Here is a 26,842-nt window from a genome sequence, read left to right as displayed (position 1 = left end):
TTTAAATTGTGATAATATTTCACAATATTACTATTTCTATACTATTTTGGATCAAATGTATGCAGCTTTGGAAGTCTTTCAAAAACGTTAGATCTCACTGACCGCAAATTCAACTATCTAAGGCAACTTTTATGTAAGGAAAACTTGATTTATCCTGCTCAAAGTCTGGCTAGGTCAGAGCAAGAAGTAGTAAACAGTCATAGTCCCTGTGGATTACGAAAAGAAACATCTGCAAACAACTACATAAACTTACATAAATTATTCATCAAGCTCATGTTGTTCCTCTCAAATCTCAAGATTATGCTGCCAACGGTACGGTTAAATGATCATTGTTGCATTCAGCACTGGAGAGGGGAGCTGTAGCCTAACTGTGTTCTAACTGTAGCCTAAATTGCCTCATTTCGGTCCATGCTACATTTCTCATGCTGTTTCTCTACACAACTGCAGAGGAGAACATTCAGATCAAAACCACAAAATGAACATCACTGTCTCACTGAGTAGGATGGGTCTCGATCACTTCCTCTTTCAGTTTTCAATGCCCTCAAAGCAGCACAAGCCTCCAAAGGCCACATTGTTTTTCAGTTCTTACACTGGAAAATATAATTACTTGAGAAGCAAATTGGCATAAGACGTTATATAAGACGTACCTTATGACGTTACAACTTATATATATATATATATATATATATATATATAAAGCATATATATATATATATATATATATATATATAAACACATACATAACACATATAATAATAATTTGTTACATGATTTATAAAGCGCTTTTCTATGCACTCAAAGCACTTTACATGGAAGGGGGGGAATCTCCTCAACCACAACCAATGTGCAGCATCCACCTGGATGATGCGACGGCAGCCATATTGCGCCAGAACGTGCACCACACACCAGCTGATTGGTGGAGAGGAGTAATGCAGCCAATCAGTATTTGGGGATTATTAGGAGACCGTGATGGACTGGGGCCAATGTGCAAATTTGGGATTTTTAATGACCACGAGTCAGGACCTCGGTTTAACGTCTCATCCGAAGGACGGTGCTTGTTACAGTACAGTGTCCATATCAATATACCGGGGCTTTAGGACCCACACAGACCACAGGGTGAGCATCCCCTGCTGGCCTCACTAACACCTCTACCAGCAGCAACCTGGTTTTCCCAGTTGGTCTCCCATCCAGGTACTGACCAGGCTCAGCCCTGCTTCGCTTCAGTGGGAAACCAGTCTTGGGCTACAGGGTGTTATGCTGGTGACATAACACATACATATGTATTAGGTGTCGAACGGTACATGTATTCATCCCGAACCGTCACAGTACAGACATCACGGTTCGGTGCATACAGTCGGACGACGAATATAGTCAGTCACAGGTGATCCATACTAGAATCCAGAAAGGGGGCGAACATGGTATTGCAACACTGTTTGCTAACCACCACAACAAGAAAAAAAAATCTTGTACCAAACCCAAAACAATAGCTTGCTAGTAGCCTATACACAGAGATTCATATGGATGCGCTCCACTAACTTATTTTACAAAAGCACTATGTTTTGTTTTTATTGTGCGTGTACTCAAATAAAAATAGACCCTTCCAATACAGTTTCAAATGATACCTTACTCTTATCTGTATGACCATAAATGACCATAAATATTTTAAGTTGTTTCTGCTGTTATAATGACGGCAGACAACATCATCCAGATGTGCCCATCACCAGAGCTAGGCAAAAAAAGACTACAGGAGTACAAATCTAATCTCTGCACGATTTATTTTTCATTATTCTATTTATTTTGCACTTTTATAACACAAGAGATGCAAAAAATATGACCTATGCAAGTATAATATATATCCCTGTTTTTTTCAAATTGTTCAATTTGTTTTTTAAATTAACAGAACTTAAATGAACACATAATCTAGATACATTCTCTGAAAACATTTTCTTCCTTATTTGCATTGTTTTTGTTTTGTTTATTTGTTTTAAGGATTTTTAGATATTTTTACTGGAAAAAAACACAAAAATACAGATTAAACTTGTTTTTTTTTTTGCAGTGCACTCCCCCTTGACCTACTTCACAGCATAAGTGCACATATTAGCATCAATGATCACATCATAGCGTCTGCATGGACTTTGACTCAAACCAGACAAGTGTAGACGATAACTGCGATTAGTCACTGGTTAAGTTTGTGAGTGAGTCAGAGAGTGGAAGAGACGCAGTTTCACAAGTGCGCTATCAGCTCCATCAGTGTGGCCCTGTGACAAAAACAACATGTTTACAGAGCGGTGCAGCTGGCGCACCTCCCTCCACACACACGCCGGGCAGACGTGCTGCCACCGTACAGCTGTGAGGACGACGTGCACGCCGACACTCTTCAATAAGCAGAGGAGAACGAACCAGCAAAGAACACCCACACCTGAAACCCAAGACAAAGTGAAAGCGAACTTACCTGCCCACAGCCAGGAGCGCTGCACACAAAAGGCTTGTCGTCCCCCATCTTTGCAAAGGCTTTGCAATGTAACTGTGGAAGAGAAGGCGAGAACATTACTGAAGGGTTTTCATAGAGGTTTAAGCCAGGAAAAGTTCTACAGTCGTTTCCAGGGATGCTTCTGCCCGGATCCTCGCTCGGCACAGGAAGCGGCGGGTGTTTAAAAATAACGAGAAGAAACGAGCACATGCATGTTAGTGAGGCAACTACAAGTTTCCCTGGTGATACTTTCTTCACACTGGGGGCATCTGGCAGACCAATGACACGCAGCGTTCGTGATTTGTCTTTTTGGCCCCTCCTCTACTTTTAATTGTAGTCCTCCTGACACCATCTCCACAAAGCTCTTCTGCGGCGACGACTCTAGTGCCACTCTACACCTTTGTCCAGAGCCATTCTCTGAACTCCTCCACCCGTTTCTTAGGATCGAATATCAGCAACCCACACTCCCAGACGCTCATCACTTTTCACAGGAACTCAAGACATCTACATTGACATCAAGAAGTTGCGCTGGTACAGTTTGCCAGAAGTCGGGAACCGATTTACCGTGGAGATGATATCAAATGATTGCTTTCATACAATTCAAGAGAGTGTAATGACTAAGTGTTGTAAATGAAGAACGGACAGTGTACTAATGGTAATTCTGGAGAGACATGTCTGGAATGAGCCGCTCTGATCCAGGGGAATGGCATGCGTTTGTATTGGCTCGTTGTAGACACTCCCTCTTTTCCTATACTGAACCGCTGCAGTTATTCCAGACAAACTGCCAGCACCTTCCACACAAACACACGCATGTTTGACATTACTCTGTAATCAAACCAAACCAAAGCTTCCATGGACTCTTGATGGATCCATGATAGAATCTATGTTCAGAATAGCACTTTGCTGGGTGGCTATCCAGGGCTTTTTTTTTTTTTTATCAATCGTTTTTGTGATTTACAGGTTATTCTTTAAAAAAAGAAGAAGCAATTTTTAGCCATTTTTATATTAATGTGTTAATTTTGTTAGTTTAATGAATTATTTATCTGCTAATGATTGCAAAAATTTACATTACTTTTTACAATTAAATTTCAATGACATTTCCAGAAATTAAGAGATACACCGATTTAAATTTTCTTGACCGATTCCCATTTCCAATTTTTTTTTGTAAGTGTGACCTGCCGATTTTTGTCGATTATGATTTTTTTTTCCAAATAACTATAATTGGCAGCATATATAAAAACAAAAAATCTATTTTTTTTCAATACAAAATTTTATTTTCATTAAAAAACAACTACAACTCATATAATAAGACTTTATCCACATTTTTAAACAGCACAAATAAATGTAAAAGAAAGAAAGATATTAAATAAACAGGGCTTTAAGTTTTTATGGTGGGTATACAGGTATAGTCCGGTAATAAATGCTATATAAATTGAAGTAATCAAAAGTAAAATAACACTAGATACCTTTTAGCTTAGAAATCTAGACGCACCTTAGCGGCAGCAAATCTAATCAGCTGCGAGTGTCGTCTGGCAACTCTCAATTCTGAGCTGTAAACGCCAAACTCTGGTCGGGCCAATCACATCGTGTGTAGAGTCGGTGGGCGGGGATTAACATAATGACGACTGAGTTGTGCTTGCGTGCTTCTAGTAAACACAGAAACTGGCGAACGGCGGTCTTTCGAATCAGCTTTGACCGCGACTCTGGAAGACTTGGAGTTAAGCTTTTCTCTAAGAAAAGAACAAAGAACGGCACTGAAGTCATTCTTAAGAAGGGAAGATGTGTTCTGAGTTTTGCCGACCGGATACGGAGAAAGTTTAATCTTTAAACGAGCTCTGCTTCACCTTCGTTGCTCTGGTTGGTTGTAGCGCTATCCAATTGCGTGCATGCAGTGCAGAGGGAGTTTGAAAGACAACCGTTTTTCCCGCCCCTCGGATTGAGCCCTGTCAATGGTGAGTTTCCAGACCAAACATCTTGATGTGGGTCTGGCTTGTCAGGCTAGGTACCTTTCATTGTAAAAATTAAATACATATTAATGCTAACAATTAGTTACAAATCATTCAGTCAATAGCAGCGAGTTATTTTCTTTGTCTTTTGTTCTTTTATTAACATAGACAGCAGCAGGAATATTAGGCTGCTGTCACTTTAAGAGTTTATGCATGGATCCAATATACTGTTACGCAACTTGTGTTATCTTTCTCAACTTTTTTAAAGGGTTAGTTCACCCAAAAATGAAAATTAGCCCATGATTTACTCATCCTCAAGCCATCCTGTATATGACATTCTTCTTTCAGACCAAAACACATTCAGAGATATATAAAAAATGTCCTGGCTATACTAAGCTTTATAATGTAGCAGTGATGCGCAGGTTGATCCAAAATGAGCGGGTGCCTGCGGTCACCCGGAGTTACCCGCGGTTACGAGTCATCCGAAAATATTTTTAATGATATTTGGGTCACGGTCAGTCAAGTTGTTTAAAATAAAGATGCCAATTAAACCTTTGTAATTTATATAGTACTAGACAAAATTTACTATGAAATACATTGACAAGGAGGATCCTCTGCATTCCAGCATAAGTACAGCACTGAGCGCACATTTGGCTCCGAATCCCATAGAGGCGAGAAGAAACCGCCTCAACCCAAGAACGGTTGATTCAATATTATTTCTACACAGCGTGAAAAATAACTATACCACTTGTAGCCCTTTTAATTATTTTCATGATGCGGAACAAAATGCCCTATTGGTGATTTTCCAACATGCTGAACTGAGCAATGCCATTGTAGGCTGCCATTTTAATAGGCTCGTTTTAAACACATATAGCTCAGTAATGTCAGTTTTATGTATTTTTCTGAAAGGGGCGGGGTTTTTGTCGGGAAAATCGGGGGAAAGACGCACACTTCGATTAGACAAGATAAACACATGCAGAATAATTGTTAAGAAAATGAAACAAAATGAATAAATTGATGCAACAATGAGCATTTACTACTTTTAAAAATGCAGGTCAGGAAGCGGGTCGGCAACAATATTTCCTTTTTTTTGCTGTCCGAGTTGCGGGCGGGTTAGCTGAAAACGTCAGTTGGGTGTGGGTTGTTTATACACTGAGCTGCGAATCCCTGAATGGCAGTGACTGTTTTTGAAGTCCATAAAAGTTCATCTGTCCGTCATAAAACTGTTCCACATGGCTCCAGGGGTTAATAGCCTAAAGGCCTTCTGAAGCAAAGAGATTGTGTAAGAAAAATTTAAGACTTCCATATTTAAGACTTTACTTTAAAAGTAACTTATCTAGCTCCTAGCGATTCACCTTCCATATTCAACTTATGGAAAAAGTGTAGAAGGCCACGCCTCTCGCTGTTCAAAATGCTTACCCTACGTCTGAAGAGCGTAACTGGTGTGCAATGTCGTCAGACGTAGCGTAAGCGTTTTGAACTGTGAGACGTGGGTGCTACACTTTTTCCGTAAGTTAAAATTTACAAACACGTTGCTTCGCTTCAGAAGGCCTTTATTAACGCCCCAGAGCCGTGTGGAACAGTTTTATGATGGACAGATGAACTTTTGTGGAATTCAAAAATGACCCAACAGTCACTGCCATTATAAAGCTTGGAAGAGCCAGGACATTTTTAATTTAACTCAGATTTTAAAGAGGAATGTCATATACACTTAGGTTGACTTTAGGGTTAGTAAATCATGGGATAATTTTTGAGCGAACTAACCCTTTAACTGAATACTGACCAAGACGGGTATTTTGACATAATTTTGTGTGTTTTAAACCATTTAAGCGCAGAAAGCCACTTATTTTTGTACTTGGCACTTGTGCGCTCTACTTGTACAGATCATGGGTGCACACACTTTTGGTGTGAGCATGAAACCTATGGGAATTAGTACAATTATGTGCAATGCAAGCACTATTTAAACAGAGCGAATGAGAATAGAGAGAGTAAGAGGAGGCGGGTTTGTGCCACTTCCTGCTGTCGAAGAGAAGAGAACGAGAACTCACAGCTGACGTTATTGCATGTGTGCCGCTGGCAAAAAAAACCCCGGATTGGCTCGGAAACTGACTAGCCAGTTACGGGTCCGATCATGCTGAAAATTGGTCGTTTCCAGTCCCTTGCCGGTCGATCACTGCATCTTTACTGGAAATCACAATTTTATATTTATGTTTTCCATGACCATGGAGACTCTTAAAATATTTCAATCTTCTGACAACATTCAACATGCTTATTGCAATATTTGTATATAAAAAGTTGGTTTTGCTTTAATCAGGAAAAAATATATAGTAAAAAATATTCAAAACATGTTTTAAAACAGCTTTTCACTTAATTAACGCAATGAAAACACTTAATCCTGGGCATCGTACACTAAATGACTGAGGATCACAGACTTTCCAGTCATTCTGAATGCAACAAACTCAGACAGAAGACGTATGAGAAATTAAAACAATATGTGTTCTTAAATTGTCTCAAAATATTAAACATGTTTGATTTTCTGTCAAATCTGTCAACTCCGACTGCCCAAAATTTAAAGACTGGCTAAGTCTTTTGGCAACCAGCGTAGACTCCTCCAGTTCCAGACTGCAAATTGGACTTTAGTAAACTTATTGGCCAAATAAAAAGCATTAAATCCTAATCTTCACAATGTTGCTTAATTTTAAACCGACTACATCCTGAATATACAGTAAATATTCTATACATTCCCCAGCTTTTGTTGTGAATCCATTTATGAATGACACACACATATGTTTAGAATCATTATATGCACGTGTCTTATATTTAGTTGTGGTGACATTTAGCCATCTTGACTGGGATGGTTAAATTTGTTATCTTTCTTTACACCAATCTACACATTCACTCCTTTAACCCCAACGGTCCACATGTGGAGAGGCTGGGAATTTTGGAAAAAGTAACACGTTCATTAAATTTAAATGGAGGGAAGTTTCATTAAACTTTCAACATGCCCCACCAGCTCAGAATGACGTCTGGTGAGTTACACAACCACCAGAGCAAACAAAAGGTGAAGAATGAACCAAACATCTTCCTTGACTATAACAGCAGGGATTTAAGTGGGTGAAGCTTGTGTCATCTGTGAAAATTTAAAAAGCCATTTAAAATGGCAGGTCTGCAGCCTGAGTTGCTTCCAATTTATGTAACACTGACGCTGTAAAGTTTACAGCAAACAAAAGCAACTGCTCTTGAGGTACCAATGGAATAGAATACAAAAACTACATGTATATATATTTTTAAAAAAGCTGTTTAGGAGGCATTTACAAAATATAACTTCATTAGATGAACTTACACTTTGCATGAAACAAAACAGATGAACACAAAGGAATGAAATAATTCAGAGGTCTCAAGACTCATTTTTAAAAAATTAAAGGACTATTTTTAACTTCACGTTTACTTGAAACACAACACTTGTGGGAGGGCGCTCAAAAAACACTGCAAGATGTGACACACCAGACAAAGCCAAATTTAAAGTGATAGTTCACTCTGAAATGAAACTTTTACTTATATCTTTTTTATAAGTAAAATCTTTTTTACTTCTTCTTCTTCTTCTGACCTCAAAGGAAGAAATTTTGAAAAATGTCCTGCATGCGTTCTTCCATTTAGTGGCAGTGAATAGAGACCAGGCTAAAACTTTACAAAAAGGATACAAAAGTTTCATGCAATGACACGGGTAGACACACTGATTTCTCAAAATGGTGTGTGTGCGCTTATCCGGGGTGCAATGCCAACAGTGTGGCTGCTGGCAGCAAACGACCGAGCGTATTTTGACTAAATAATGATTTTCTTTCTCGTAAAACCTTATAGTATGCCTCCTGAACACTTTCCATATATGGTGGGCGGCCCACTGTATCATTGCACTATACTTATGTATCCTTTTTGTAAAGTTTTAGCCTGGTCACCATCATAGACTGAAAAAAATTATGGAGATAGTGTCCGTGACGTCACCCATAGGATTCCGATAAGCCGTTCTGAAGCGTAAAGTAGAGACGAGCTGGCCGTTGCCATCTTGCTAGCGTGTCATCGCGTGTCACTCCTGGATAACAAAAAATGGACAAAGAGGCGGGATGTGGGTGGAGCTTAGGTGACGCAATGACTATCCGGTTGTTAAGGCTGACGTCACGCGGCATCTTATACCACAAACGGTGCTAATATAAACACACAATGTGGTGTAATACTACAAAAAAAAGTTATAATAATAACCTTTTTCTCCATACCAAAATTCCAGATGGCCAGACAGTGATTCATCTTTTATAAATCGTTAAAATATTAATGTCTGTAACGCTGTGACCATAGAGAATGTTGTGTAGACTGTAAGTATTTAAAATGTTTAACTTTTTAAAATGTTTGATGTTTAATATGAAAAAAAGGGGCGTCAATGGCATTCTCAAGTGAAACGAGTTGAGGCTTGGACCCAGAAACAGCGTTCCTTACGTCACAACTTAACAAGCGGATAGACGGCGGATAAATGGCTATCCATCTGTCACTCAAAGTAACCACACCCTTAATTATGCAGCACTTTAAGGCTTTATATAAAGTAAACGAATGAGTTATAAAAAATGTTACCCCCCTCACAGTTGTCATGAAGGGCAAAATTAGCCATATAGACCAAAACCACAGTTTGTACCAGGCTGTAAACATGTTTTTTTCTGCTGTAAATTTGGGAATTTTAACATGGGGCTCAATGAGATTCTGCTCCCTTCTGGAGCCTGCCTCTAGTGGCCAGTTGAGGAAATGCAGTTTACATTACTTCCATATTGGCTTCAAGAGAGGTCGCGGGAGGTTGCCGCTTGGTCACAATTCAATGCCATAATATGAAAGGAGCACGTGCAGGACGTTTTTCAGAATTTCACCCTTTAAGGTCCGAAAAAGATAGGAGGACATAGGGCATTGGAGCAACATCAGGGTTAGTAAAAGATGACTTTATTTTCATTTTAGGGTGAACTATCCCTTTAAAAATTCTAATGTATGTATGTATGTATGCATGCAGATGGATGGATGGGTGTATGGATGGATGGATGGATGGATGGATGGATGCATGGATGGATGGATGGATGGATGGATGGATGGATGGATGGATGGATGGATGGATGGATGGATGGATGGATGGATGGATGGATGGATGTAATATGGGTTGGAAGGATGTCTGGATTAGAACACAATAAACATAAACACTATCCTTATGACTATCACTATCTTTAGGGTGAACTATCCCTTTAAAAATTCTAATGTATGTATGTATGCATGCAGATGGATGGATGGGTGTATGGATGGATGGATGGATGGATGGATGGATGGATGGATGGATGGATGGATGGATGGATGGGTGTATGGATGGATGGATGGGTGTATGGATGGATGGATGGATGGATGGATGGATGGATGGATGGATGGATGGATGGATGGATGGATGGATTGGAAGGATGTCTGGATTAGAACACAATAAACATAAACACTAATGTCCTTGTCCACATCATTATTTCAATTGTGTTTTTGTGGAGTGTCCCGTGTGGAGGGAGGGACATGCAGTTATAAGCTGAAATAAGGAGCCACTGCCAAGACCCTTGCTCTGTTTTCCATAAAGAAAATAGCTGCATCTTGTTTGCCCCTGAAAGGCCCTTCCTATTACGCCTGAGATCAAAGTGGCGTACAAACTAAGCAGCTTGATTCCTTGCAGACCTCACACGCTCTCCAAGTGAGCCAACAGCTTGGTGCCAGAGCTTTCGGTCTGGTTGCAATACACACAGACAGTTTGGTCAGAGAAATGCACAGAGTGACTATATACAAATGAGAACCACCCATTCGTTATACCCCTGGTGAAGTGTCCACATCTCAGTAAGCCTCAAACTAGGGGAGCACACTCTCTAAAGTTTACCATCACAATAAATCAGACAAACAGAGGAAGGCCCACCTGAATCAATGTGTGCTACAACCGAACCGACTGTCCAAAACAAAAAATAGAGCCAAGATAGATTATTCACAAAGACATTCTGGAGTCCACTTCCTGTTATGATTAAGACTAGTTTGCAGTATAAAAACATGGGAAGCATTTGAACATTTGTACTGAATTATGTCCAACAAATTCTCAATAAAACCCTTTATTAATCAAACAACATTCACTCTTAACATTTCAAAGAGTGTGCATTATAAAAAAATTGCACCTAAAATGATTCCACCGTTGACTGAAACAGTGACTTTTAAATGTCGCTTTTCCAATTTTGCATTTAAACTAGGGATGCACCGAATGTTCGGCAACCGAAATTATTCGGCTTATTAACCGAATAAGTAAAAAGGCCGAATAATTTTTGCCGAACAATGACGTTTTTAATGACGCGATCAAATAGTAACCCACGTAGAGTGAGAGGCGCGCTCTTTATGCAGAAAACATGTCAGCAGTGTGGAAGCACTGTTTAGTGCTGCATCTCATGTCATCGATGAGAAGAGGAACCGACTGTCATGTAAGAATGCAGAGAAGCTACTTTTCATAAAGAAGAACCTGCCACTTTTCCTGAAGAAGTAGGCTAAGTAGGCTTATGTCTAGGACAGTTATTTATTTGTTGTGGGTTCATCCACATTTGTTGCACTATTCAATGCACATTAGTTGTTGTAGACATACAGAGTTACATTCTTTCAGCAGTCAGTTATAGGCCTAACATAGGCTATTCAAGAAGGGGGGCTTCAAAGATGGCCAAATAAAAATATATTTTTTATTTTACTAATTATTTATTTTAAGTTATGTTGTGCTTAGTTTGTATAATATCTGCTGAAATGTTAAAAAAAGTTCAGTGTTAAATAAATATTTTGAAATTGTATTTTTGTTATTTGATTTATTTCTCTGAAAAGCAACACAAAATAGTAAAAAGCAAATTTTTACTTTCTAATTATTGTAATGGTAAAAAAATTGCCAAATAAATGGAAAAAATGCGAAACACCGCGTTCGGTATTCGGCCAAGCATTTCATTATTATTCGGTTTCGGCTTCGGCCAAGAATTTCATTTCGGTGCATCCCTAATTTAAACCATGTCCGCGATTATTTTGCGAACACAAAATGGAGGAACTATAAAAATAGCAGGCTGGATCTGTAACATTTATTTAGCTGTAATATTAAAAAAGCTCCAGAAGTATTTAACTATGACTTTTAATTTATCACCTGAGAACATGACGGCATACCAAGCTCAATTACCCAACTATCCAAAATTTTTATAGAGACAAGACAGAAAACGATAAAGGTGAACCGATAAGACCAGACTCAAACCAGAGTCCTCTACATGAGAGCCACAGCACAATGTGTCCCTGAATTAGTGCTAGTTGCCAGGCCACGGCTTTGACAACATCCATCTTAGATTAAACAGAACAGCTGGGTTTGTCTATCATCAACAATTTAAACAGGAAAACAGTTGGCAGTACTAGAAGTGCACTGCTTCGAGTTTTTAAAAATGCAATGCATTCAGGGTTCCCACACCTTTCGACCAATGGATTTCCATGACTTTTGCATTTACATTTATTTGCATTGAATCATTAAATGGAAGCCTTTATTCAAAATTACTTACAAATGAGGAGTCATACCAGATCATACAAAAAATGTATGTGAAATACATGCATTTTTTTAATCAAAGCCTGGTTCCTCAAGATCAATTGGGTCTGACATGGGGACAAGCAGCATCCTGCTGTTAACTTGGATTTCTCCTACTCAGCAGGTGGACGGTGTGGCGAGGTCCGGCTATAATCTGCTTTAGGCGTGCACTGTTTGATGCTGTCTGCTAGGAAACTGACAAAACAAACTGTATTAATAGCTCCAGCCTGAGCCAAGAATGAGGAATCTGGAGAGTGAGCTGCCAGAGAGTAAGGGAGACCCCACAAAAAGGGAGCGACAAAAAAGGGGGGCAGGGAGCAGAGAATGGAACGAACGGTTTTGGAGGGTGTTCGGCAGCTCGCAGGTAAAGGCCAAGGGTGCTGCGGATAGTGTCGGGGATAAGGGGTGCGTGTTTTACGGCCGATTTGGATTTATGTAACCTTAGTGAACCTGAGCTTTGGAAAATGGAACAAATGAAACTTTAGATCCATGTCTGCATGACTGCAGTGTGCCCGGTGCTATATCCATGGTGAGGAAATACACAATGTAGCCCAATGCAATCCCCAGGGCCTGTATTCTGCTAGGAACAATGTGGACCCCTCCAAAGTCCCTGTCTGTAAAACCGATAAATCTCTTCAGATCAGTTTATACTGCTGCTACAACAATGTCGGACATGCAACAAGTCAACAAAAGCCAAAAGTTTTTCTTCATTCCTGCATTTAGTAGAAATATATCAAATGTCCATGATATATTGCAATTATTTTGCTGGCAATATAGTATTATGTATCATGCTGATGTAATGCAAACTGATTTGTAAATATTGCTGTTTATTAATGTATAGTTTTGTATATGGTGCGGTGCATACACTCACTACCGTTCAAAAGTTTGGAGTCAGTTTGATTTGTTTAAAAGAAATTAATACTTTAGTTGAGCATGGATGCATTAAATTGATCAAAAATGTCCATAAAGACATTTATGTTATAAAAGATTTCTATTTCAAATAAATCCTGCTATTTTTTTTATTTTTTTTTGGTCATCAAAGAATCCAGTTTTTTTTTTTTTTTTTTTTTTTTAATATTAAGCAGCACAACCATCGATAACCCTCAACATTGGTAAAAAGAAGAAACAAAAATCAGCATATTAGAATGATTTCTGCAGGTTCACGTGACTGAAGACTGGAGTAATGATGCGGAAAACACAGTCGAAACACATCAAGATTATACAAGGCTGGGAAAAAAATATCAAGATATATGGCTGTAATGTATGGCAATGTTCAGAAAGAGCTGCTAATTATATTATAATGGACATACCAACTCAATTTTGGCATATTTTACTTGTTCTCTAAACATTACAGCAACATGATGGCATGTGAACATCATATTTTAATGATCCCAAAATCACAGCAATCCATCAAGCCTGATGTGTTTGCCAAAATGGACGAAAACATTTTCCAGCCACCCACATTGTCCATTCATTACTTCTACAATGGAGTATCTCCCTCAATCTTTGAGAGCTCTCTCACAGTATTTCTTCTTAGACACACCTCTAAGAGCAGACCAAATATTACATAACTTTAGAAGAGCACGGATGCCCAGAATCAACTCAAGTACGGCTGGCAGTTTACCCTTATTGTCAGTTTTATTTGAACAGTCTGTTATTTGGTCTGCTGGAAATTTGAAACAGAGTTATTTGGTCTGCTCAATTACTCTATTGATGCATCCGGACAAAACGTGCTGTCAATTATATTATCCTATATACAACTGTTGCCAGGACAACTTACATAATCATAACATAAACCTTCATTCGCAGTTCACTGACATTTAATCACAGAGCATGGTTTAACAAGTCAGAAACCGAGCCGATTTCATCATGTGAAAGATGTCAAACTGGCATATGCAGTTCCTTCCTGTAAAACGTCTTCACATTGCGTCTTCACCGTGATGCCTTATAGCAGAGGCGAAAGCAACAAGCAAGGCCACGAGCTCTCATTAATCAAGTCGTTGTGAAGCAATTATTTTAACAGCTGCAAAAATGCTCACTAGTGCAAAAGCAAATATGTCTGCAGACAGGATAATGTATTATATGGAGACGTACAGTCATTCCAAAGAGTAACATTATTGGAATTCATTAAGTGCCATGTGAAGATGACCTATATCTACAATTACAGGTCCTCAGATGTACATATGGTGTTTACAGGCACTAAGATGAGACATTAACACGCTCAGAAGAAATCAAGTTGATTGTTATCAGCTGTTTTTTTAGGGGGGAAGAGAAATCTCTACACACTACATGCATTATGTGCAAAGATGTGAAATGCTCATATTATTTGAATGATCTTGGCCAAATACACACAACAATTGGGATAACAAACTGATCAACAGCAGGTGCTTGTTTTGTATAACATATTTATATAGCAAACAAACAAGCCATAAACAAGAATTGTTTGTTTAAATGGCAAGCGAATACTGTGATTTAGAATGCTGACATTTGTGTGGGGTTGACCGCTTATATTTACTCATGAACAAAAAACACCTAACGTTACCTAATCATATAGCAATTACAGCAAAGTATTTACTAAACCTTTTAGCAAAAAAAGTGTAGTTGAAAATATGAGAAGCAGCACTACTCATACATCACTGAAACGTATCCTACTTTATATCATGATTGTTTCTGCATGTAACAAAAATAGAACTGTTTAAGGAAATGTAACTAACTGATGGCAACTTAAAACAAAAGGGACGTTTGCGGGGTTTTAGTTTAAATATAACGTTAATTTTCTGACACTTCAATGTGCAATTTCTACCTTTAATGCTGGATAACTGCATAACACCAAAAAAATAACGTTCGTCTCTAGTGCCATCGCCGAAAATAAACGTAGCTAAATATTTAGCAAACACATGCTAACTTGATGTCTTGCGAACATGCCAACTTTAAAGCCAGCCTTTTCCCGCATGTGCCCGCCCTACGGTTGTTCTGATTGGTCAAGTGCGCGTCAATCAAATATATCTAATTGCTGTTTGGCTCCAATATATGTCAATCAAGATTATTCGTTGCGTCTCATTGGCGGACAAAAATCCCACTCAAAAAATGGAATTCACGAACTTAAAGCGTATACAGGCCGCTCATACCCCCGCACCCCCCCGCGCTAGAAACAAAAGTATGCAAAGAGTACTTTAAAGCAAACGAAATAACTGTGGTATCTAATGTGTCATTTTATATAAGCAAACAAACTTATATTGACACAAATAAAAATTTAAAAACCTCAACTTTGTAGTATAAAGTAGTAATAAATGACGGCTAGGGGCACTTTTCTATTCCTAAGATTTCCTGCCCTCGCTTGTCAAGAGCCCTGAACGAGCTGGAGTGTACGCGCAGACTTCGGTAGCAGACCACTGCCAATCTGACAGCAATCTCACAGTCGCCTCAAAAAAGTTACTCTCGATCACAGACAACCCTTTTTGACGAATATAAATAACGTTTGGACATTGTTTCAAATCCAGACAATCATCGATTCCACAGTTTGACAGAATAAGAATGTTTACAAACTTACCACAGCGCCCCTCTATCCCACTCTATCTCTCTCTCTCTCTCTCCTCTCTTGGAATCTGACACGCCCCTCCCCGTGAAGTATCGCGAGATTTTGTCGTCACAACCCGAGTCCTTCACCTGGGGTGTTTACGACCTACGACCTTTACGACCCATATATATATATATATATATTACTCTGACTGTAATAACGGGTAAGATTTTGGCAAGAACTTTGAATGTTAATATGAATTTGAATGTATAATCAGTTATTGTAATATAATTAATTGATTTCTGTTACTCCGGTTTCTGTTAATAAAAAGTTTTAAAAACGGTTTAGAAAACATCTCAATAAAGTAATTTTCACATTCCTATTCTGAAATGCCAAAGTAGGAAGCAGTGTTTTTTGTTGTTGTTGTTGTTGTTGTTTAATTATTCATACCCTAAGATTATGAACAATATATTGTTCCCAATCTCGGCTGGTCTCTCTTCACAATTGTTCAGTGATTCAATCCTCTGCTATTGATTAAGCAACGATGAAGACGAAAACCGTGATGTAAACTGAAGGTGACGGCTTTGAAAGTACAGGAAGGTTAGTTGCAGAGGGTCTTTATTCAGTCCTACTGTAGTTTCCTTCCTGCCTGATTTACATTCTCGAAAAGAGGACATCCTGTGCTTGGACAGGATTTTAAATAAAGCATGATGGGAAAGAGTGCTTGCTGAAGTAATGAATAAAAATGATAATTATACGCAATAAAAAGTATGCTCTTTTCTCAATTTCCTATTCAGAAAACAGAAGCATGGCTTCACAATTTTTTTTTCCCTAGTACCATACAGAAAATGTTTAAAAAAACAAAATCAAATGCACACTTTGCTTTTTGCAGTTAATACAATTATGTAAATAGTACTACTAGATTAGGGCTACATGGCATCTAGTTGTTTAGCTATTGTAAGTAAGTAAATATAACCAAGATTATTTTTCCTTACTCACTTAGATGCTGTATGTGACAGTATTTTTCTTTCATGTAAAATGTATTTTATTATTATTATTATTATTTTACAAACAAGGCAAATGACAAAATTCTGTAGCTTTATTAGCTGATTGTTTTGTGTCATGTGGTATTCCAGCGCCCTCTATTGGTAAAAAAAAATAATAATAATACACATAGCTCATATAAAGTCTTGTGTTATTGGCATGTTCACTTGATTTGGGGAAATAACTACAGTAAAACGCTTGAACAATGCATGAAGTCTTTTACTGGTTAGTCTGCATGCATAAAACTAGATGTAAGCACTACATACTTTATAATCAAGCAATGTAACAACAGAGAAATGAAAACAGAGCTGCAAAAAATCTCTTGGGATTCACAACGTGACAAGTGTTGACATCTATTAGTTTAAGACATCCCATTCACAGTCTGCCGACATTTGGAATGATCATGCTAACGTGACACTGTGAGGCTGAAAGAAAATGAACATTCCCAATATTGACAGAAGATTCTTGTTAAGGTTTGCAATGTTCTCATCCCTAAACGTAAAAGCACAGCTCATCAGCACCAAAAAAAATAACAATAAATCAGGCAGTAAAGGTAGTTTACATGAGAAATGCGTATCATGAGAGTATGAAAGCGATAGAGGGACAGAAACAGACACTGGTTTGAAATCCAATAAAGTATTCTTATATTGCCCTGCTCCAAAAGGCCAGATATTAGTAAACAAATGCAAAACAAGGTTGTTTTGTGGCAAATTTACTACATTTTTTAAACGTTTTCTTCATTTAGGATACACTTATTTTCAATGACTGGAAAAACTAATAAAATGATTTAACAAAAAACGTTAATATTTATTTGTCTTAAAAACTTTATCTAGAGGCTTCAGTTATTAGCTTTAAAAACCATCAAATATTACTGCATAAAAAAATCTAACTTAAAGTAGAAGTTTGAAACACAAAAATGAAAAATATGATTAGAACTTAAGTGCTGTTATAGTGTTATTTTGTTTCCACTGGATTTACTGGTGAACAATATTTTTTAAATTATTTTCTTATCATTGCATTTAGAATATTTCACATATTATTATCTGCTTCTATTTTAACATTATGGGTTCGTAAATGCATTATCGACACCCAAAGTACTTTATCGTGCTGCAACCCAAGTCTGAATGTGCTTGACATTATAGCAACAAAAAAGGGCAACTTTCTCTTGTATTCACTCACTATATATGAACAGACAGGCTTTAGTTTGCAGTCTGATTACAATCACATGTTCACATAGACAGAAGACATCTACCTGCTCAACGTCTGACATTAAGGACAGTCTTCTCGCTCAGTCTCTGAGGAGCACATATTCTTTCACTGACTCTGGAAGCGGTAGCTGTTTCACCGCAGACGGGAGGTACTGCACTCCCAGGCTATTACGAACGGCGCAGCGTGCCAAGGCTCGCAACGAGGGCGGCTGGGCTACCAGGTTAGTGAGTCGAGCAAGTAGCTGGGGATCTTTACTGAGCTCACGCGGTAAGGAGCCGTCGGCCTTACGGATCTCGAACCTCCCCGCGGCACGGCAAAGCAGCTCCAGGCACTCTTCCTCCTGCACCGTGCCCAGGCCCCGAGCCAGCAGCGCCACCAGCCGCGAGATAGGCGTCTGGCCCTTTAGGTTGGTGACGTGGACTTGAGCGCCGTACTCAAGCAGCACACGTACACTCTCTAGGTTGCCCTTCATAGCCGCCCAACTGAGGGGTGTGTCGTTATTGTAATCGCGGACATTCGGACACGCGCCGCTCTCCAACAGGGCCCGTACGCACTCGGGGTTATCTTTGAAGGCGGCCCAGTGCAGCGGGGTATCCTTGTTGCCGTCCAGCGCGTTCGGCTGGGCCCCGTATTCCAGAAGCAACTCGACACAACCCTCGTCCTTCTCCGCTGCATAATGCAGGGCGGTGCGGTTGTAACCATCCAAGGCATTTACCTATGTGAGAGAGTGAGATGGTAAAAATCATCTACAATGTGCATGCTTTTCATTTTAAAAAATGTTGGAGAGATGCATCTGTAATGACATTATAATAAAGAAAACAAAACCACCAGAAAATAATTAAATTCTTGAAAAGAAAACCTTATTAAGTAGTCATTCTACTACTATGTTCTGATGATAGAATATAATAAATTATATATACTATCATTCAAAGGTTTGGGTTTGGTAAGAAGAAAAAAGCTCTTACCCACACAAATCAGCATTTATTTGATCTAAAATACATTAAAAACAGTAATTTTGTGAAAAAAAAATACATTCTACATTTTACTATATTACAGTTAATTAAATGTTTTCTATTTAAATATATTAAAATATAATTTATTCCTGTGATGGCAACCGCACATTTTCAGCATCAGTCCAGTCTTCAGTGTCACATGATCATTCAGTGTCATAATAATATGCTGATTTGTTGCTCAAGAAATATTTATGAATATTATCAATGTTAAAGAAAGAATTTGAGATTATTTCAGGATTCTTTGATGCATAGAAATGTCAAAAGAAAAGCATTTATTGGATATAGAAATATTTTGTAACATTATTACTTATATTGTAACATTATTGAAACATTATTAATATCTTTACAGTTTTTGAACACTGAACACTGTATCCACAGTATCCAGCATGGATGCATTATTCAGCATGCATCCATGCTGAATAACATTTTTCAATATATATATATTTTTAATCTTACTGTACCCAAACTTTTGAATGATTTTATATCTATATTTTTACAAAACTGTAATACGCATATTATATATATATATATATATATTTTTTTTTTTTTGAAGAATCAACAAGTGGGACACAATCATGAAGTGGAATGAAATTTATTGGATATTTCAAACTTTTTTAACAAATCAGAAACTGAAAAATTGGGTGTGCAAAATTATTCGGCCCCTTTATTTTCAGTGGAGCAAACTCTCTCCAGAAATTCAGTGAGGATCTCTGAATGATCCAGTGTTGACCTAAATGACTAATGATGATAAATAGAATCCACCTGTGTGTAATCAAGTCTCCGTATAAATGCACCTGCACTGTGATAGTCTCAGAGGTCCGTTTAAAGCACAGAGAGCATCATGAAGAACAAGGAGCACACCAGGCAGGTCCGAGATACTGTTGTGGAGAAGTTTAATGCCATATTTGGATACAAAAAGATTTCCCAAGCTTTAAACATCCCAAGGAGCACTGTGCAAGCTATAATATTAAAATGGGAGGAGTATCAGAACACTGCAAATCTACCAAGACCTGGCCGTCCCTCTAAACTTTCAGCTCATACAAGGAGAAGACTGATCAGAGATGCAGCCAAGAGGCCCATGATCACTCCAGAGATCTACAGCTGAGGTGGGAGACTCTGTCCATAGGACAACAATCAGTTGTATACTGCACAAATCTGGCCTCTATGGAAGAGTGGCAAGAAGAAAGCCATTTCTTAAAGATATCCATAAAAAGTGTCGTTTAAAGTTTGCCACAAGCCACCTGGGAGACACACCAAACATGTGGAAGAAGCTGCTCTGGTCAGATGAAACCAAAATTGAACTTTTTGGCAACAATGCAAAACTTTATGTTTGGCGTAAAGCAACACAGCTCATCAACCTGAACACACCATCCCCACTGTCAAACATGGTGGTGGCAGCATCATGGTTTGGACCTGCTTTTCTTCAGCAGGGACAGGGAAAATGGTTAAAATTGATGGGAAGATGGATGGAGCCAAATACAGGACCATTCTGGAAGAAAACATGATGGAGTCTGCAAAAGACCTGAGACTGGGACGGAGATTTGTCTTCCAACAAGACAATGATCCAAAACATAAAACAAAATCTACGATGGAATGGTTCAAAAATAAACATATTCAGGTGTTAGAATGGTCAAGTGAAAGTCCAGACCTGAATCCAATCGAGAATCTGTGGAAAGAACTGAAAACTGCTGTTTACAAACGCTCTCCATCCAACCTCACTGAGCTCAAGCTGTTCTGCAAGGAGGAATGGGCAAAAATTTTGGTCTCTCCATGTGCAAAACTGATAGAGACATACCCCAAGCGACTTACAGCTGTAATCGCAGCAAAAGGTGGCGCTACAAAGTATTAACTTAAGGGGGCCGAATAATTTTGCATGCTCAATTTTTCAGTTTTGGATTTGTTAAAAAAGTTTGAAATAGCCAATAAATTTCATTCCACTTCATGATTGCGTCCCACTTGTTGATGATTCTTCACAAAAAAATACAGTTTTATATCTTTATGTTTGAAGCCTGAAATGTGGCAAAAGGTCACAAAGTTCAAGGGGGCCGAATACTTTGGCAAGGCACTGTATATATATATATATATATATATATATATATATATATATATATATACATGCATACATACATATATATAATATAACTATTTATTTGTATGATTGAGCTGCAAATAAGTATTTGAACACCTGAGAAAATCAATGTTAATATTTGGTACAGTAGCCTTTGTTTGCAATTACAGAGGTCAAACGTTTCCTGTAGATTTCACCAGGTTTGCACACACTGCCGGAGGGATTTTGATATTTAAAAAATCATATATTTTAATTTCTGGATTTTTTTTAGATTATGTCTATCACATTGGACATGCACCTACGATGACAATTTCAGACCCCTCCATGATTTCCAACTGGGGGAACTTGCAAAATAGCAGGGTGTTCAAATCCTTTTTTTTCTCACTATATTATATACGCTGATAATGGCCCACCACTAATATATATATATATATTCTCAAAGTTGGGTTGGGAGCTGGGTCTATACCAGCGTTTCCCAACAGGGGTGCCGCTCCACCCTGCGGTGCCGTCTGACGTGCGCAGGGGTGCCGTGTAAAAGGTGCCGGCATGCACTTGCACCGTTGTTCATCTCACATCCGATGACGCATCTTTAATATGGGTTGTAACTTAAAAATAATGCTTTATGTATGTTTCTATCGATGGGTACACGTGCTAACTCCTCAGTTATACACAAAAACAACAGCGATAATAAAAGAAAAACGTGGGCAAAACGGTCTCTCTTTGTAAACTTTGTTCAATGCATGCGAGTACCATCATCATCACCCGTGTGTAGTGCCAGACGAAGCGAATGAGAACTTGCGCGTGCGCTGTGAGAAGATCTGTCTCTGTGCATTCGTCCCAAAACGCGCACTCGTCTCACAGCACGCAAATATTGAGTTATCTTTCAAATCTTGCACTTGAACAGACAAACTCACACAAGATGTATGTCAACATGTCCATCTTGATAAGTATTCTTGCAGACATAGTCTGAATATGCCTTAAGAGAACTGTATACAGTCGAGAAAGACGACGCATATCCTTGCATTAGGTCTTAAAGGGGCAGTAGCCTTCACTGCTCTGTTTAATGTCAAACAAAAGGACATCACTCACTGCTCTTGATTGAATAGCTTGTGTAAATTTAAAAGGATTCATATTTCATTTAAACAGTGAAATATGCAATTATTTTACATTTGATTACTTTATTCAATTTCTCTACCTAAAAACTAATATGTTAGACCTATCTGAAAAACCTGAAAAGCATATTTGATATTAGTTTTCATTAGTATCTTTGCTCAATAGTAGTAATTTGTGCTGCTGCTTGTATTCAAGGTATTTCTTCTTATTTTCTTTATTTTTATTTGACAGTAGACCTTTTTTCCCTGAACATAGTAAATACAGAACCGTACTGAAACCTTGAACCTAAAATCGTGATTCAAACTGAACCGTGAGCAATCTATATATATATATATATATATATATATATATATATATATATATATATATATATATATATATATATATATATATATATATATATATATATATATATATATATATATATATATATATATACACAGCACTGATATACATTCTAAAAATGTCAAGTGGTAAACGTCACCCATTAACAAGTTCTTCTCGAAGCACTAAAATTGCACACTTTGCTTTTAAATAGTCAAAACGCTGGGTTTTGGGAAATCACTGGTTACTAAGCTCTATGATGTACCTCTGCGCCTTTCTCCAGCAAAAGCTCCACACAATCAGAATCAGCCACCATACAGGCACAGTGCAGCGGCTTCAGCGTGCCATGCATCCTGTTCACATCTGCTCCCTGTGAAAGGAGCACATTTTCATTCAGAATGCAACATACGAAACAGCTTTCTAAAGCTTTGGTAAAAAAACTTACCCTGCGTATAAGGTCTTCCACATTATCATGTGGGAATGATCGAATGGCTGCTATGGTTCGAATGAGCCTTTCCGACAAAGAGTATTTGCTCTGAATACTCTGCATGATGTACCACATAGTAGAGCTCATGTGGAACTAAAGGACATTTCACCCAGACTGGGTGATGCCACACCGAGATGAGATGGCTGTGAAAGTGAGAAAAAATAATCCTAGAAAAAACAACACGATTTTTATTAACAAGAGAACATTAACAAGAGAATGATGTTGACAGATCAAGTAATATCTTTACATTACGAATAATTTGTTCTCTTTAATACCAAATTAGTATTTAGTACTAATGATTGTCAAAGAGCATGTTTTTACTGCCACTTGTACAATTAATTTAATGATATTTAATGATGACATAATAATAATAAATGATAGATGCCAATAAACATTATAAATATTAAACAAATTATAGACAGTTTCATTATTATTAACTTAATTATCAAAATAAATAGATGTCAAACTAATATTAATCAAATAACAAATAAATTATAAATGCTTGTTCCCAAACTAGTACTTTGATTTTATATCTGCCTATAATTTCATGTTTTTTTTAATAATATCATGTATATAATAATAATAATAGCCTACATTTATGTATATTGCTGCTGTTATGCATTTAATTTTTCACTCCTTAAATTTTAAAATCTATTGATTCATTAATTTCTTTGTCCATATGACATAGGGGTAAAAAAAAACTGCATCACTTCGAAACAATAATTTTTTAATTTAGTCAAAGTTCGGTCCTCCGTCTAGGTCTAGGCAAGAGGCTTCAGCCATAAAAACCATTGATCAATTGCTTATATTCATAAAAAGACATTTATTCTGCGTGTAGCAGGTGCCTGAAACACTCGATCCTGCCTTATAAATGTTAATCAAAAATGCATACATATGTTTGCAGATAAATAAGGCAAAAGGGTTGCTTGCAGTTCGTCTCGTCTTGTCATGCTGTCAACAAAGGTCGCCTGACAGATCATACAGTTAGCAAAAACACACAAGCTTTGACAAGCAAATAAAATCTAAAACATGGCAGCTCAATGGTGCTAATAAACAAAGACGCCTGATTAGATATAAATTATGTTTTCGAAAAAGACAGTGTAGTGTTCATGTTTATTATTCCTTTCTGTATGTTTCCTAACCGGGGTGAACAAATGTTAACGTTAGCCGTTTGGAGCTAGTTTCGACACACAGGAACAGTAAAATAAAATGTTCTTACCTCTGGATCTTCTTAGGCTCGAGTGCAAGGGGAAAAAACTCAAAGTGTACAATCGAATACGATTAGATGTTAAAACAGAACCTGCACGAAGTGAAAACAGCTGCAGGTTTGCAGCTAATCTGCCAGTGTCCGCTCAACACAAACACAGTGACGTCACGATCGGAAGTGATAAACAATTTTTTAACGCCATTTGTCCGTTTGTTTTTAGTGGCGAAACACATTTGTATCGTGGAAATACGGCTAGAAAAACGGCTAAAATTAGTTGTGCGCGTTTGTATGTGTGAGAGGTCATTCTTCACATACCGTACTGTTCGTGCCAAATATAGACACGACGGGCCCTGTGCTGAGGGGGCTCCCGAGTGAATGTCACTTGTCACTCAGTCAGTGCCCTATTGTTTTTCTGTTACAGTTCTTCAAATGAAGCAGTGATATTATTTCAGTTGAATGTAAATCATATTTTCGATGGGTTCTGAGATCACCACATATATCTGTGAATATTTGCTCAAAAGATGCATAATGCTTAAAATGTATTAGCATTTTGCCCTCCCTGATGGCAATTCAGCCAACATAAAGTAAATATGTATGCCCCTATGTTATACATTTGAAACACTGTTACGGTTTTATTTTTTGTGAAAACAATGAACACTGCACCCTATCTTTACATTAGGTCTACTTTTCAAAAATTGTTAGGTCAGTAAGTTTTTTTTTATAGACTAAATTGATCAAAAGTGACAGTTAATACCTTTAGCCTACTGTGTAAAGACAGTAAGTATTTGGACAGTAAAGACAAAATCGCTCTGTTTGTTGTGAAGTCAGGACATGTAAATGGATATAGTAGGCTAATAGCAGATAAGCAATAATTTTTTTTAAATTTTTTTAATTTTTAATACTTTTAAAGAAAAAATTCATATTATAGTGTGAAGTCTGATGTTTGAGAAAATATAAGGGGTCTTTGTCATTTCTTTAATTTTTTTTTTTTTTTTTTTTTTAATGACTGAAAAGTATCCTATGTGACATAGAATGAATTAAGAATAGATGTGTTGCACCAAAGGATGACAGAAATTAACACTTTTATAATAGTTCCAAAAATTTTAAATATTTAAACAATTCTGAGATAAAATCTTACCATGTGCATATCATGGGATTCACAGTAACATGACCTTGAATGGGGTCCTTCAACTAATAAAACTTGTCAGTGGAATTGCCAGATTTAAAATCAGGATATGGTCACACATGGTTTTCACCAGGACATGGTTTTCAGTGACAAAATGTATCAAGATCCTACACATTTAGAAAGGGAAAAAATAAAAAATAAATTGCCATATAATATACACTTGTAAAAATATGGTATTCATTAAAGATATTTATTAAAATGTGTATGTTTTTCTTTTTAATTTATAAAAGTTGTAATTTACTGAACCGTGCTTGAGACAGTAACACAGTAGGACAATTTTTAAATTTGGCTTAAAAATTTTTACATTCTTAAGACAAAGCAGTTTTTATAAACAGGTCCACGTAAGACAGATAAATGTTTACTGCATTTAGATGATTATGAGGTAAAAGTCTAGCAATTACTGAATGTCACCAACTAAGAAGAACAGCGGTTTTAAAGTTTCCTCCTCCTATCATGTGAGCAATTGAACAGAGTAAATGTAAAAGTTCATATTCAGTTGCAAATCCCTTGCATGTATTCACACCAGTGATTCTGGAATTAGTCATCACTTGGTCATTTTTTCCAACCGTTCTTTGTTTTGTGCAGTTTCTGCCATTAGTCTCCTCTTAAGCTGATGAAATGCATGTTCAACTGAGTTTGAAACTGCAGAATGGCTTGGCCTATTTTAGATCTTTCCCATGATAAACTCATTGATTGAATTTGCAGTTCTTATACTGTAATATGAAGGATTTAAAGGAGACATGGTGGAATTTTTTTAAACTTTTTAAAGACGCTTTTGTAGACTTATGAATTGATTGTGCTTCCATGGTCATGCCTATTCCAGAGGCAGTTTTTTTTCCTCCACAATTTTTGGTTGCTGGTCATTTGACTGAGTTATTTTAGGGCTCTTTTTTCACAGCTCTTTTGATTTGTGTCATCAACTGCTGTCGACCTGGTCACTGACGGTTTGTTGAAGTCGTCAGTGGTTCATTTCTATTTTAAGACATGCCGACGCTTTGTGCTATAGCTCTAATTGCTTTACTCTTTTATTATCCAAATAACTTGCTTTTCTCTCAAAGTTAACTACATAATCTTCATCCTAGCTGATGTGTGTAATCACCAAACAGACTCAGAGTATGAAGAAATGGGTAGAACTGATACAACACCTTGCATGAATTTTTAAATAAGCATGTTTAAACAGCCAATAATAAAATGTGACATTCTACTTTTCTCATATTCATCTTTTAATTTACAGATGTCTTGACTTTACAGCAAACAGAGTAATTTTGTCTTTACTGTCCCAATACTATGGAGGGCACTGTATGCATGTATGTATATGTATGTGTAGACAAAAATATTAAGCAGCACAACGGTTTTCAACATTGATAAGAAATGTTACATTAAATCAGCATATTAAAATGATTTTCACTGAAGGATCACTGAAGACTGGATAATGGCTGTTGAAAACTCAGCTGATATCAGAGGAATACATTACATATATTACAAATAGAAAACAGTTGTTTTGTAATTTAACAGTATTACTGTTTTTAATATATTTTGTAATTTTAAAAAAAATGCAGCCTTGATGAACATAAGTGACTTCTTTCAAAAAATATCTTACAGACATGACATGAACAAACACACACACATTTTTT

The 26,842-nt window shown here is 37.4% G+C and overlaps 2 protein-coding genes across 5 annotated transcripts in view; both read right to left on the bottom strand.

Moving 5' to 3' along the window:
• The window catches only part of atf7a (activating transcription factor 7a), a 42,915-nt gene extending 27,254 nt beyond the window's left edge, over positions 1–15,661 (bottom strand). The window contains exons 1-2 of one of the 3 annotated variants that reach the window (XM_067446062.1): positions 15,591–15,661; positions 2,453–2,524 (exon numbers count right to left, since the gene is read on the bottom strand). In XM_067446062.1, the coding sequence (XP_067302163.1) occupies positions 2,453–2,500 (48 nt within the window). In that variant the 5' untranslated portion in view covers positions 2,501–2,524; positions 15,591–15,661. Of the gene's footprint in view, positions 1–2,452; positions 2,546–13,858; positions 13,968–15,590 lie in introns of those variants that run through there. The other 2 variants (XM_067446063.1, XM_067446061.1) reach the window with 2 other exon arrangements.
• Positions 15,662–16,799: 1,138 nt separating this feature from the next.
• On the bottom strand, positions 16,800–24,382 carry asb8 (ankyrin repeat and SOCS box containing 8). 2 transcript variants are annotated; one of them, XM_067446059.1, is made up of 4 exons: positions 24,035–24,382; positions 22,774–22,982; positions 22,594–22,698; positions 16,800–18,525 (listed from the first exon to the last, which is right to left on the bottom strand). In XM_067446059.1, the coding sequence occupies exons 2-4, from the start codon at positions 22,900–22,902 to the stop codon at positions 17,890–17,892; spliced, it is 870 nt and encodes a 289-aa protein (XP_067302160.1). In that variant the 5' UTR covers positions 22,903–22,982; positions 24,035–24,382; the 3' UTR covers positions 16,800–17,889. The 2 variants fall into 2 exon arrangements, with proteins under 2 accessions (XP_067302160.1, XP_067302161.1); XM_067446060.1 differs by having other exon boundaries at positions 22,774–22,958.
• Between the last annotated feature and the right edge of the window lie 2,460 nt (positions 24,383–26,842).

Source organism: Pseudorasbora parva, chromosome 6, assembly GCF_024679245.1.
Source record: "Pseudorasbora parva isolate DD20220531a chromosome 6, ASM2467924v1, whole genome shotgun sequence".
Lineage (NCBI taxonomy): Eukaryota > Metazoa > Chordata > Actinopteri > Cypriniformes > Gobionidae > Pseudorasbora > Pseudorasbora parva.
The sequence above is the reverse complement of the archived record's forward strand: the minus strand, read 5'-3'. Positions and strand labels throughout refer to the sequence as shown.

Excerpts from the sequence above, each read along its gene's own strand:
- asb8 (XM_067446059.1), bottom strand. The coding sequence starts at position 22,902 with ATGAGCTCTACTATGTGGTACATCATGCAGAGTATTCAGAGCAAATAC. Across the intron at positions 22,699-22,773 it reads TGGAAGACCTTATACGCAGG|GGAGCAGATGTGAACAGGAT; the intron begins GTAAGTTTTTTT and ends CTCCTTTCACAG. Across the intron at positions 18,526-22,593 it reads TGCTGGAGAAAGGCGCAGAG|GTAAATGCCTTGGATGGTTA; the intron begins GTACATCATAGA and ends TCTCTCACATAG.